The following is a 15,063-nucleotide window of genomic DNA, read 5'->3' on the forward strand; positions in this document are numbered from 1 at the left end:
ACATGGCATACTGAACTAAATATGGAAGAAATGCATTTCACATTTTTCTTACCTTTCCTCCTCAGGCTTCTTCTTTATCCAGCTGTTATCTTGCAAAAGGGTCCGTCGTTTATTAATATCATGAGTAGCCTGTTGTCTGCTTTTAATTGCAACAGAGGGGCTCTTCTTATCTGCAAATGCAGAAAAACGTCTTGGAAATGAACATGTAGAAAAATTTTGTCAACCTAAATTATTAATACATCAGTTGAAATAGGCAGAAATTTAATACCAATTGAATTTTCAGTTATCACACCTGTTTAATCCAGATTGCTTCCTGAAAAGTTTGCAATTTCACCTTGAAGGGCCTGCAGAAGCCCAGCTTAGCAAACTCAATTCAGTTTCATCCTTAATATGAAACTGCTTTGCCTGTTCCTAATGTAAACACATTTCACAGATCTGATAAAGCGATTATGAAATTTGCATACCACAGTAATCCCAGGAAAGTCAAACTAATGAATCCTGTTTCCTGGAGTGTTGTCTGTGGGTTTTGTATTTGCAGATGTGTGACAGGATACAAATTTTGAATGACAGCTAAACTTGAGGTGACCACGTGGCACTCCTACTACACCCAGCTCAAAATATGTGGATTTTCATGTTTCTCAGAGTCAGACTCCCTCTGAAGATTTTTCCTCAAAGGCTGTATGAACAGAGTTTCTTCACTAGTCAGTTACTTAATCTTAATCTGAACTTTAATCAAAGCAATACCTTTACATCAAATTTAACTAAAATTGGTGTATGGTTTCAAAGGTTATTGGGAGAGACAGACTGACATGCTGAACAAACATGGAAGCCTTATTTACTTTTGAAAACAACCTAAAATATCTTTGTCTAACAAGGCTGATATTTAGTGTATTGGGAAAGTAACAGTATGACATTCACTTGATTTGGGAGAATATGGATTCTTCCGTGTATAAGAAAGCTGATGTTTGTCTCCTTTGGTTTTTTCATGAGAATTTTGGCCCTTTGTGCAAGCAAAATATGCAATGACAATTGCTTAGCATTATCAGTCCACCTAAGTTTTATATCATCAGCCTGTTTGAGGTAAGAGGAAATATATTTTTGATATCTTTAACATGGCCTATTAAAATGAAAAGATAGAAGTTAAGACCAAACAGAAATTACATCTTTTTAATTGCTATATTTGCCCCTAATTTTTCCAGAGAAGATAGGGTGAAATATTAAATATGCAAAACCTTTGTTAATACAACCAAATAATAATTTTAAAAAATGTAGAAAATACAAAGGATCTTGCATTTTCCTCTGAAGACCCTCATGGATTTCTGCATTAATTCCTCACTCTCTGAGCATTCACGCAAAAGGATTTTTAAAGTTCAGGAGACATCACTATCTGGTGTTCAGTAACTAGATTGTAAATATTGTGTGCAGAAAGAACATGCTCCAGAGAGAACACATGCAGACAGTAATATATCATTTTTCAGAGCTGTGTTTTGGCATTCTGCTCTGATTTATAAGAAAATGTACTCCTTGCATTTAATACAAGAACTTCACCTGTAGTGATAACATGAAAAAATGACAAATAGCTACACTGAGTGGAAGACCGAATTGTAATAAAACATCAAAACATTTATCTTTTGTGACAATAGCCAAGAGCGAATTTTTAAATACTTTTTTTTCTAAAAGTAGATAAAATAGAGATAAAATTCTGTAAAAAGAATGAAAACAGATCTGTAAAAAGAGATAAAATTCAGTCTAAAAATGTATGAATGTCTGTAATTCAAACTGTGCCTGTTTCAATTCCCTATAGACATGTCCATCCTGCCTAGTGAAAGAGAAGGAATGAAAGGTTTGGGCTCATCACTGATGTTGCCTAGTTACAAATGTTCTCTGGTTCTGTCTTGGAGACTTGCTCTCTCCAAGACTGAGGTGCTAGAGAAGTGTTTTAGGAGCCATGGCTGTGATAGCAGCAGAGGTGTGTGCTTCCATCTCTTGGCCTTGATACCCAGGTTTGGCTTTCTTCTTTTTAAGCAGCATAGATCCAGCCAATTGATGAATGACCAGGGACAATGCTGTTTGTAAGAACGAGCTGACAATCATGCTAGATTAACAAAAGCTAATCTATCCTCACTGCATGAATTCTGCATCAGCCTGTTCACTGCCTATTGAGCTAGTTTTTGTCTTTAAAATATTTATTAAAATCCGACTTTAAAGACTTCAAAAAATGATAGCATTCCAGGTTTGCCTGAATAACTTCAGTGGGTTGTCAAAAATCACTTGGATTTCTCAGAAATCATGGCTTTTTAAATGGCTAAGTGCAAAGAATATTTCATGAAACCTTGTGTAAAGCTGGTAGCCCAGGAATATATATTGTTTTCTTGTCAAGAAACATTTGACAAGTGTTTAGCAGATTAGCAAGCAATCTGCTAATGCCTGAGGCCCTGGGCTAGCAGAACAGTACTTTTTTCTGGCCTAATGAATTTTCTCCCGAGCTTCAGCTAAAAAATTAAACATAGATCTGATCCAACAGATTAGGTCACAGGAGCACAGGCAGATGCAGCTTATCCCTGTCTCTATTTGACAATAAAAATTTATGTCCTCAATGCAGTAGAGCCAAGCAGCTTCCTGCTGTGTCTATGTGAATTTTGGTGCACTTGAGCCTGGCATATCCCACCCGAACCAGGCCCTAATGCATCTCAAAATCTTTCAGTCATTAGAAATATTTTGGAGGTTCAGGAAAATGGAAAATTTCATTATGTTTCTAGTTTGCCTCTGCTTATTTATCTGCACAGAAAGCAAATTCCAGCCCTCCTCGAGTTTTACTTCTCCAGAGGACCAAACAATCTTACCAGACAATGATTCAACAGCTTTTTGCTCCCCTTCCTCCATTCTAATTTTCTCAGTTTCTCCTCATTTTCCCTGTGTGAGTCAAGGAGACTGTGGGGATACCAGTGGATCTTCCCACTGCCCTTGCAGCCACTTTGATCCTGCAGCTTTTCCATGGCCACCACACCACCCTGTCCTCACCACACGGCTCCACCACACTCTGATACGCCATGGGATGTTGTGGCCTCAATCCCTGCCAGCCACATGCACAACACCCAGAGTTTGGCATCTAAAGCAGGTCATGGTGGCCCTGGTCACCCTCCTGCTGCTGCCCGTGAGGGAGCTGCGCCAGGGGCACGGAGAGGCCTGGACAGGAGCGAGGCCTCAGCCTGCAGTGCCCCGGGAGCAGGAAATGGAGGAGACTCAGTGTTACCTCCTTGATTAGGAGACTGTTTCCGTATGTTGAAAGCTGACATTTGTCCTGTGGGATTGTTCCGTTCTTTTGCGGGAATCTAAAAGAAAAAGTGACAAAGAAAGGAAGTGAGCGTTGTCAGCCACATTAGCAATCGGCCCCAAAGACACGTCAGGTTTGCTGTCCACTTCAGTCATCTCCTTGCACAAGTTTAGTCTGACAGGCTGGAATGGCTGAGAGCTGCCCACAGCCCTGCTCAGAGCGAGTCTGGTGGCTTTTCCCTTTTTCCCTTTTGCCTGGTGACAACTCTGCGCATCCCTGCCCTGCCCCTCTGCTGTCACCCTGCCCCTTCCCTGTTGGGAGCTCCTGCCCTGGGGACACTTGGTGTGGTGGAGCCTCAGGGTAAGAGGAGCAGTGCAGGCTGGGCTGAGGTGACAAGCTGCAGGGGAAGATGGTGTCAGTCCCTGGCACAGCACCTGGGGCTCACTGAGCTCACCCAGCCCTGCTCAGGGGTCACTCAGACTCAGTGGCCAGCAGCTGATGCAGAGGGCCAGGACAGAAAGCAGCTCTGCTGCTCTGCAACAGTGCTCAAGTCACTGACTTCTCCCCTTACTTCAAATCAGCTTAAAAGCCTCCAAGACTGATGATTAAAAAAAAAAATCAAAACTGGGAGTTGAGCCACTCAAAAGATTTAATGTTTTGCTTTGAAAGTGGATTGTGAATACCAGGATTCTTAGAGAAAGCATCAAGCAGAATATAATGACATTTTAATGACAGAAAATTTTCCTTTCAGTTAAAAAAGCTCCAAATGCTAACACTGACTTTGGAGTTTGGGCAAAACTGACCCTCTTTAGCAAATGGATTCCTTTTTGTAAAGTAGCATTTTCCAAGAAAACAGTGTTGTGCTGGAAAGCTCACAACCAGCTCCACTGTCAGGCTGCTAAAATTTACAGAAACATCAGAAAACTGACAGAAACAGCCCTTAAAAATCAGAAACATTCCTGGTTCTCTGGATGACAGAGCTATCCTTGTTTTCTTTTTGAAGATGTGAAGTGTATTGCTCACACATGTAAAATGAAGTGGTGACACTGAGGCCTGTGGCTCTTTCTTTACTGATGGAAGGTGAAGATTTTGGATTCTGGCAAAAGCTTAAGAATAATGCTTACACTGACAATAAAACATTGTGGATGCCACAAAGGATTGAACTTAAAGCAGATTTTTCTTTTCTATGCTTTTGCTGCCCAACAATTACTAAAAAAAGCTTATGGTTTAAAAAAAAAAAAACACACAAAAAGAATCCCAACCACCCCCCCCCACCAAAAAATACCAGCTCAAAAAATATACCAACATAAACAAAAAGAAGTATTAAACAACTAGAGATCTTTCTAGAAAGTAAAGATATAAACAAAAAAACTAACATTGCAGTCTGAAGTCTGCATGTATCTTAACCAGTTGTGAAATTCCAAATATTTCTTAGAGTTTAAAATTCTGGCATTTTGAAAGGCTCCTACCCGCATTCCATTTTTTTTAACCTTAGTTGTTGGTATCAAGCATGCATTGGCACAGTGTGTGTAGAAAACATGTGACTGCTGGATCTGGTTCCCACACAATAAAAATATGCTCGGGGCTATGGTGAGGCTTATTTATTTTGCAATAGGTTATAAAATGCCTTTTAAAAATATTTATGTAAGGTTTTAAGCATATATGACCTGAATTTCCTAGAAACTGTTCAGGTGTGTTATCAAGCAATCAGTTTTTTTAGATAGTTACCACTTTCACTATAAATTTTCCTGACTTGTCCCAAGATGATACAGAGGCCTCTGGTTTACTTTTTCAGCTTAGGTACAGCTGGACATTTGATGCAGTCATTCCCAGGATAATAGAAACTTTGATATTTCAGTACATTTTCAAGCAATGAGAACTAGAACTTCTTCATCTCAAGAAGTAGTAGCTTGCATAGAAGGATTTTGAATTTATTTTCTATTAAGTACTTTTAAAACCATTTGCTAAGGGAAATTAATCATACAACTTTGAAAAAGGAGACTTCTTTTGTGAAAATTAAACCAAATTAAAAGCAACTATAAAGAGGTTTGCAACTCCTCTTGTATCCATAAGAGTCCAGTGTGTTTCTTTCATCCTTCAACATTTAATTAATACTGGGCTTTTTCTTATCCTATATTAATTTTTTAATATTTTTTGGGCAAAAAAAATATTTCTGTTTCACATGTGCACCAGAATAAACTGCTGCATAGTGTCCTAGCCCAAAAGCAGTATGCATAAATGAATCTAAGAAACAGATACACTCCCTTTTACAGTCAGCACTGAAAATGTGCCAGGTAGTCTGAAATTTTAAACTCAAGCATTTTAGTCCTACAGAATACTGCCACTTTGTCCTTAAAGCTTTCCTCTTACCTCTGAGCTTTCAAGATGTATATGAAAGATTAATTCATTAAAATTTAAAATGCAAATTTAAAAAAAATCTTACTTTAATCTGTAGCGCAGACAATCAAGAATCATTAGGGTAAGATTTAAATGTTAGGGCTTAGAAATGAAAAGAATCTTGCATAAAGAGGCAGAATAGAGCTCATCAAAGCATTTTTCCTTGCCCTTCACTATTTTGAACTGTGTATGTTTGTATCTTTGTATTTGAAAAGGGGAGTGGACTAGAGACTATGAGGATCCCATTAGTTTAAAAATATCAGCTCATAAAGATCTGGAACTGTCACATTATTCACATAGGTCAGTGAACAGCTCATCTTCAGACCATAGGGAGATAAACACTAAGTTTTTAACTTTGTAAATGAGATTGTGAGAAAGCAGACTTATAGCTTTCTGTACTATGCTGTAGTAGTAAATTATGTTCAGACATTTTTAATAAGATCTCAACCACCGAAGCAAAACAACTCAGCTGGAATGCAAAACAAAAACAAACAGGAATGCAACTCCAGTGTAATTTGAATTTAAAAACAGCGTCAGGAAACTCTAAACGAAAATTAAAACTGCCCTGGCCAGTCCAGTAAGCAGCTCCTAAATGGTTTTAAGACATGCCAGTCCTAGATTCAGATCCTCAAACATTTTGTGGGAAATCCAAACATAATCCCAAAGAAATTCAGAAAAACTTCAGACATGGCTTCAGAGAAAGTAAAAGTCCGTCTAACCTGGCAAGAAATTCCTCCAAAAGCAGCACATGTCTCTAATACTATTTTTATCACAAATACCTATATTTACACTTCTACATCTCCTTTTCATCTCCTGCAGTGACTGATCAGCAGAATACCTCAGGCCTGCCTTAAATTCTGAAAGCCAGACCTTCTAGTTTTCACATCATCTCACCACACCCATTCCTCCACCACAGAGTCCTTTTGCCTTCCTTCTGCTCTTGGCTGTGGCTGTCTGTGTGATTAGGCTTCACACATATGCATTGCTGTATTTAAAAAAATACATAATAATAGAAGCATTTCCTGTAAGATTCATGTTTTCCACATCAGACTGAACTAGTTCCAACACAAAAATCTTTGCTCTTTGGCTTCTGGCTATGACAGTCATTAAGACCTTATTCATAAGAAGACAGTTGATATGTATTTTGCTTCTAATAAAACAAGATTAATTTCCACAGCTTAGAGGCAAGAGGCCTCTGCATTATCTGTATAATAAGGAATTCAGCATAGTAAATGTTGAAGGAATGTCAAGAAGGATACAACTTCTTCTCTTTTTAGTCAAAATATTTGGTTTTATACTGAGATTTTTCATGTAAAGCATTGCCAAATTCAAACTCCTAAAATGTCAAATTTCCCACTATTATTAATGAACTGGGTGATACAAAAAGTGGTAACTGCAAAACTGACTTAAAAAAAGGAATGTTTCAGAATTTGCCTGTCATCCAACTTCTCATGCTGTATTGCTAAACCAGCCTCAATTGTAGAGAAGTTGCTGGGATTGGCATGAGCACATTAAACACCAGCTGGAATAAACAGGTTCAATATATGGCTCTACACAACCACAGCTTGCTGGCTGCTGTTTTCTACATGATCTTCGAGTTCCAGCTTTCTGAAAGCATCTAATATTTGCCATGTGAAAATAAAAATTGGCCTATACTTTGTTCTTTCTTTATCCCAAATATGAAGCTTGCCACCAAAATTTTATTTTCTTGAAGAACTTTCCTGCTCAGAACAAAGCTGAACAGTCAGTATCCTGTGAGCAACCAGAGCTCAAAATTATAGAATTATTCCATTAGAACTGAAGACTTACTTCAGCTCTACCTTTTGTTTTCCCTTGTAACTCCTAATCTCAATTCTATAGTATGTGGCTTATCTTTCATTTCTGTGAGCTGAATGTACAGAATACGGTGGTTTAAAGGAAAGTACATTTGGTCTGAATCACAGTTATGAAAGACACAACAGAGTTTCCTTGCTTTCAGTTAACAACTTTCAAGTCAGCAAACTTCATTATGTCCTCCCTCATTTCTCTTGAATATAGTGTGAGCAACCTACTGAATTAAGTAATCCTGACTTGATACAGGATAAAGATTTCCAAGCCCTACTAAGACACTGAGGACACACATAATTGCAGCTTTTCTTCTAGACAAGTACCCATAATTGTGTGAGGTAAAATCTTACTGGTCTGGAAGTCAATAGCAATTTTGCTGTTGTCCACATCCATCCTTTCTCCCCTCAGATAACAGGGCTGACTGGGATGTCAGATCTGCCTACCTACACTTACACTCAAATAAGTATTTTCTGGTTGCAGATAGAGGCTGTTTTGCAAATCACTATCACAGCCAGAACCATTCAAGGCTGTACAATCCTTCATAAATCCAAACTTATTATTACAGACAAGAATATGATCTTTTCAAACAGCTTTAAAGGCCCCTTCTGTCAGGTGCAGATCTCTATATATAACTGATGCTCTAATTTCTTCCCTACACAATTGCATGTAACATGATTCTGTTTGTTTGGCAATTAGCTAGTCTTTTTGTCCTTTTGCTGAAAACTACATTTAAAAATTGCTACATTTATTTTACAGATATTAAACAATCACAAAAATGTGTTCCTAGACAGATTTTTTTTCAGGAGTTACACATCAGAGCCATATAATACATTTGTGAACTTCTGAAAATAACACATTTTTGTGTTTAAATAAATATTTTACTCTGCCATTTTGTCCACAGAACTAATAACACACAAAAGAATTCACACAGAAAACAAAAATAACGTGTATTTGTGTGAGAAAGAAAGGCAAGATAGGACTAGAGGCCACGTGAATATATGACAGCAATCATTCACGTATTTGTAGCTGAAAGAGCTCTCAAAACTGGTTTTTCAAGATGTAGGCGGAGGAGATTCTGTTTTGAAAGAAGCTGTGGAGCTGTCACTAATGTAAAATCAACTAAATCACAAGCCAAATTTGTATGTATTTTCAAATTAGAAATACTCATTCAGTTGTAAATGTAGGCTTTTTTTTTAATTGAGTGTAGAAAAAGGGGTGATAATTTTAATTTTCTTTATTCAGCTCTGTCATTCAATTCACTAGATTTTTGATGAAGAACACTTCCTGTTTATACATGTGTTCAGGTCATTGTATAGCTAAGTTCTTGCATTTAAGTAGAATGGGTATTTTTGCAAAGGTGAAAATTAAAGGCAACTGTTGTTTTGGGGTTGGGGGTTTTTTTTCCCCAAAATAATACAAACAATTCAAGAAAATGATAAAAGAGTAAATACTCATTAGTTTTAGACAAAAAATCCAAACAAAGAAAAAAACCAAACAAAATGAACCAAAGAGCAAAACTGACATTAAAACAGCAATTCATGAAAAGTGGTCTGAACAGTGAATTTATCAGAGAATTATCACTAGAATAAAATACAATTAGCAATATAATATAAATAATGAAATAATTAATATGGTCTGGACAGAAGTCAGAAAGTTCTCAGGAATCTGAACACGAAAACTGTATAACTTTCAGAGCTGCATTTTCATAGTCAAGTTCTTCATACTTCTTGAAAATCAGATCCTTTGAAATGGCATCCTAAACTGGACAGTAAGAAATCACAGAACAACTGAAAACATAGGAATTTCCCTGCATGGTAGGGAACAGTATAAAACCAGAGCAGTTAACATCCTTACCTAGGTATGGCAGAAGTTCGTGTCCTAGTGTGGCTCAGTGTGGTTAGTCAGCCTGGAAGGGAGGCACAATCAAAGCAGGCTGAGAGCTGAACTGTTCTTCCCCATCCAGCTGTCTGAAAAGTCAAGAGATTTCTCCTTCAGAGGCTGAGTCACTTAAGGAGGAGGTAGGAGGTGTGGAAAAGGGTGGCACCTTGTAGAAATACCAGATCAATTAAGGGTATGGGTGAGTTGTTGTCCTTCTGTGCTTGCTGTTCTTTTCAAGTGCAGTTGGGCTGGGTTTCACAAAATGAACTGCCTTCACAGACCTTGAAAACAGAAAACCAAACAATTACCCTGTGGAAAAATATGCTAGAGTAATTTGAATTTTCCGCAGAAATACGCGTTGCAGAGCTCTAGGGCTGCCTCTCAGCCAGAGTTGCAGGTATTTACAGGGATGAACATGAAGTAACACCACATTTCACCAAAGAGAAGTTCTGCAGAAGTGTTACGTGGGTATCACACGCTGGGATCTGATCTGCATTATTTGCACCGTTTGGGTACGTGGGCAGAGGCAAAAGATCTGGGGGGAAATCCCTCCCACGTGAGATCTTGTTGCATGTCTCTCTTATCTCTGCACATTTGCATTTCTCCTTCTGTACTGCCAGCAATAAACAAAGGAGGGAAGAACTTGTGTTCACTTTTTTTCTTTCTTTAAAATGGCTGCAAATAGATTTGTAGGCTAAGAACTGCCTTACTGTTAGTAAATACAGCAGTATGAAATCAGTACTTTTCCTATAGGTATACTTTATACAACTCCATGCTTCTCTTTAAGATACAGAGGCTGGTTTTAATGTATCTTATACAAGCTCACCTTATTTTATATTTGGGCAACTTTTCAATTGAAATATGTGAGAGGTCATTTAGCAACCTTTAGTCCTATTATCTTTTGTGAAAATTAAGAATTTGTTTGAACACAAAAAAGCAAACTGGCATGAATTAACTTAGTAATAGCCTGTATTTTTGTCCATGGTTACCTTTTCATAGGCTTGGTACTTAGTAATATCAAGCCATTCTCCAAACATTGGTTCTATTTGATAAAAGACAGCTGATGAAGCAGAGCAGCAGACAAGAAAACACCACATATTATACAAATGGTATAAACTATTAACTACCACAAATCTCAGAATTAATGAAAACAAGCATGTACACATTCCTAAAATTTGTACATCTCAGGTTCTGTGCCTCTTAAAGTCAAAAACACTTACAGCAGTCCTGGAATTTTCAGGTACTATGTGTTTATCTTTTTACAGTCAAGAAGAAACTTTTGTGAATACATGCTTTTACAAACACATTGAGAATTTAGTTGCCTCCCATATGAAACAAATATCTTTCCCCATTAGAAATGAGGAATTAGCATTAAATGGGAATTAGCTTTAAAAAAATCTACATACACTTTAATTTGAAATTGACATCTAGCTTTTATTCACAGTAACACCTGAGAGTAGGAAAATCTTCTTTTCAAAACACTTTTCTTTCAAAATTCAGGTGCTACGTGATATGAATTTGTTATCAGTTTCCATTCAACCAGACAAGCCCCACTTGTAAATCAGAGATATGCTTAACCTGTCTCACAGCACTACCTTCTTTCGCCAAAGTGTTTGGGAAACACAAATAGAGATGCAAACAATACAGTCTGGAGAAGTTACATTTATATTTTCCTGTATGTATGGCCTTTGAACACAGAGAAGAAACTTTGGGGCAGAGCAGGCCAGTTCTGCTACCCCAAATAAGCCCAAGGCTTATTCTAAGGCAGTCCTTGCTAAGTCTTTGGTGTCTGGTGTGGCAGAGTAGACAGACTATGGAAGATGCATACATTTGAAATTCCAGCAATGGTGCTGACCTCAGCCTAGGAATAAAGCAGGCCAGCTGTCTTTTAGTGACAACCACTATATTCATTGGATGGGGAATTTTTGGTGTTAGTTATGCTGATTACTTAATATTTCAAAGCTGTAAAAAATAATTCAACCTTTTTTTAGACTGAAGTAAATCTGACTTACTTATAAACAGTCTGTCTCATTTTCTGTGTTGTAACCACATGCAAGCATTGTTCCTGGGGAATAAAGAATATATGATGCAGTGCTGTATATCAGGAATTGAACAGTTTCAGCATAACCGTAGCTATGAAAATGGCATAACTATTTTCCATTAAAAACTTCTCATACTCTGAAGAACTTCAGCTTTCAGAAATTCAGAGGAACTCTGAATTTTGGATCTTAGTATAACATGTAACACTTACAAATCCAGCCATGCCCAGAGTGTGAGAACTGTTCTGCAGTCAGGATTCATTTTTCTTTCAATTGTCTAGTATAAGGTCCATATTAAATTGAAGGAAGGATAGACGTGAAATACAGCAAAATGTAAGTTCTCAGACTATTTCAGAACTCGAATTATATTTTTCTTACTACCTTTCTTACTCTTATGAAACCATCCAAGTTGAAGCACAGGCAGGCAGTATTCTAGACACAGATTTTTCCATAGTGCCAGAAAAGAGCAAAAAATACAAACAAGTTTGTATTGACAACTGATGACTATCAACTGAGTGTGTAATTTACCTAACCATTGCACTGGGCATGTACTACTATTGATTTATCACATTTCGAGTATATTTTTCTTTTTTCTTTTTATTTCAACCAGTGATGTGCTTTGGTGCAAACAGTAAATTGTTTCATATCTATCTATCTATCTATCTATCTATCTATCTATCTATCTATCTATCTATCTATCTATCTATTTGTCTATCTATCTATCTATCTATCTATCTATCTATCTATCTATCTATCTATCTAATCTATCTATCTATATATAATCTACTTGCTGGAACTTCAGTAAATACTCTGCTTTTGCTTGTCATTCTCTCAAGAAGAAAAGAGGAAGTTCTCTAAAAAGTAGATACAAACATAACTGGCAACATCCTAGGCTTATAGAACCCCATCAAAATCATTCTGATACCTTGATTTAGCAGAGTGTGTGGCCTGTCCTAATTTATGACAGAAAACAAGAAATATCTTAGAATTCCTCCCTACAATAAATCCTCTTTATCCTTTATTAATAACCAGCAATTGGGACGTATAAGTGATCAGTAATGAGAGGCCACTATCTCTTGCAGCTTAGATTTTTGACACGGTTTGGAGGACATTTCAAGCAGGCTCATTCTAAATACCTCATCTACAATGGAAGGCTTATTTGCCATCCAAGGAACTCTCACAATGCCTGCTAAGAAACGGCCAGTAGGGGATGTTGACTTTTAAAACAGAGTAGCACTGGCAGAAAACTGAACAGAAGTATTTCACAAGTGCCATAATTTAGTTTTGAATGGCTTATTCAGTGTCATTAAAGTCAAAAGCTTATAGCACCCTACAGTGGTAACACATTACCATACTTCCCAACTCTCACAGTTTTCTGAACAAGATGATTGTGTTCAGTGTTCTTAGATTCAGCTTATCCACTTTTCTAGACATTCTATGTCCCTTGATTGCTAATAAAATACATTTTTCTCTACATTATTTTCTTGTCAATTTTTGTTGGTTTTCCATTTTTCAGTACAAACCCTACCGCAAAATATTGTTAAAATATTGTTAATATTGATGCTACCTCCACATCTTTGTTAAGGTTTATAAGACAGCATAATGAAAATAGCATAGTGTAGCCTAGCTCTATTGAGCTTTTATGTAGATTCACAACACAGAGCTGGGAATTAGCAGTGACTCAGAAGAAAATTTTTAGACAAATAAGGTTCTGTGACTCCTCCCAAAAAGGGAAGAATACTTTACTGAATATATTTTTTAATACACTCAGTCCTCCAGAAGAGAAGTCCTGTAATACTTCAGACTTTCCAAGAAGGATAGGTTAACTGTGGTGTTATGGGTTAGGAGATTCTATAACTGGTATGTCCAAAAGATTTGAGGACAGCCTAGCAAATAATATTCTTTTTTTTTAGTTTCAAGATAGGGTAAAGCAGCTACATTTAAGCAATTAAATGAAACATACCAAAGCCCATTATCTGGCCTGAGGACAAGGAGCACAGCATGTTCTGTACCTCTATCACTAAAGTTGCTTTTCAAAAAGAACTGTGTGGCCTCATCCACACTCCTGCTGAAAGTAGTCCAGAGCTTGTAACAGGGAGATCTGTCCATGCCTAAGTCTTTTTTCAGAGACAGATAATTGTCATTAACAATACTGTGTCAAGGACTGTGTGTGATAATAGTATGGACAAACAGAGGATATTGCTCAAGTCCGGATCCTATTCCTACTAAGTTAACTAGTATGGTCGTAATAATTGGCCCTGATTTCTCCAAATTAAATTGTGTTCAATAGAGCTCATGTCAAAAGATGACTACAACTAAACACTCTGAAACATATAGATAGGTGTAGGCAGTGGATGGTGCAAGGCAGCATTTAGCAAACTAACACAGCTGGTTAATTTAATCTTTATTGGGGATGTGGGTTGCACATCTGTGTCACCTGCACATTTTTCTTGCTTAAGCTTAGTGTAAGCTCACCTATGTATGTAGACAGCAGTTCCAACAGGTTGAGTCAAAAGGGAAGGGGTCACTAATGCAAAAAACCCAGTGTAGCAAATAGAAAAGGAAGTGATGCTCATGCATAGGGTGACACCTTCCTCTTGAAGGTGACTAACACACGGCCTGCTCCTCCCTAAATTCCCAGTCCAGCCCTACAAAAAATAAGCTGATGGTTGAGACCTGTGTTACGTCTTTTTACAGAGTTACTTTTCACTCTGGTCAAAATAATTAATCAAGAGAATATATTGCCTATGGGTACACCCTTACCAAGAGGTATGTGTGACTCAGAACCAGATTATGAATGTCTCTATGAATCTGAATCCCAGCATTCATGGCTGCAACACAAAGGAGAGGGAGAAATAAGTATGACTTTCTCCCATGGGCAAGTTATTCTAACATTATAAATTCCCCCTGAAGATTCTGGTCCTCGTGCTCCTTGAAAGACAAAATAAAATTATCTAATATGATTCTATCATTAGATCTAATGATACTAATGATCTAATATGAGATGGAAAGGCCTTTTCTTCATGGGCTTCCTTGCTCCTACTAGGATGTGGGTTTTAAAGGTACATAAGCAATGTAACACTTACAAATAAGCTTCCTTCATGGGCTTCCTTGCAAAGAACAACTACTGGCAATGCCAACTACCTGCAGTACTTTGTAACAACTTTGTTCTTTCCTTTATGCTCAAAATTTAGAATTCTTCTGCCTAATTCATGTGCAAGGCTCATGCTTTTACAATCCAATGATTAAGAGGTGCCTCTGCACAGGTTTAGGTGCAGATGAGACCATATGCCCAAGTCAATGATACAGATTTATTTGAACAATGAGTGTGAGGTAGAGAGATAGAAATAAATGGAAAAGAGGCGAAGGGGACAAGAGGGATGGGGGGAAAAAGAGAAAGACAGAGAGTTAGAGAGAGGGTCTCAGGCTTGTTTGAAACTTTTCACCATTTATACATCTCTTATTAATTAGAATTCTTTCTCTATTGGTTAAACAATCCCCTCTACTCCAAAGCAAATTAGTCTGCATGTTCGGTCTTTCTTTTGAGTTAGTGGGTTTCATGGGTCAGTGGGTTATGAGTTGGTTGCCATGATCTCCTCTGTGAATTGTGTTTATTAGTCTTTCTTATCTTAGGACGTATGCCAAATG

At 37.5% G+C, this 15,063-nt stretch overlaps 1 protein-coding gene across 5 annotated transcripts in view; it reads right to left on the bottom strand.

Annotated features, from left to right (window-relative positions):
* The window catches only part of SCEL (sciellin), a 69,286-nt gene that overhangs the window by 37,458 nt on the left and 16,765 nt on the right, over positions 1-15,063 (bottom strand). The window contains exons 1-5 of one of the 5 annotated variants that reach the window (XM_064721558.1): positions 9,782-9,865; positions 9,543-9,657; positions 9,353-9,465; positions 3,254-3,332; positions 53-170 (exon numbers count right to left, since the gene is read on the bottom strand). In XM_064721558.1, the coding sequence (XP_064577628.1) occupies positions 53-170; positions 3,254-3,296 (161 nt within the window). In that variant the 5' untranslated portion in view covers positions 3,297-3,332; positions 9,353-9,465; positions 9,543-9,657; positions 9,782-9,865. Of the gene's footprint in view, positions 1-52; positions 171-3,253; positions 3,333-9,352; positions 9,658-9,781; positions 9,866-15,063 lie in introns of those variants that run through there. The other 4 variants (XM_064721479.1, XM_064721396.1, XM_064721650.1 and 1 more) reach the window with 4 other exon arrangements.

This window comes from Zonotrichia leucophrys, chromosome 1 (assembly GCF_028769735.1).
Source record: "Zonotrichia leucophrys gambelii isolate GWCS_2022_RI chromosome 1, RI_Zleu_2.0, whole genome shotgun sequence".
In the NCBI taxonomy this organism is placed as follows: Eukaryota; Metazoa; Chordata; class Aves; order Passeriformes; family Passerellidae; genus Zonotrichia; species Zonotrichia leucophrys.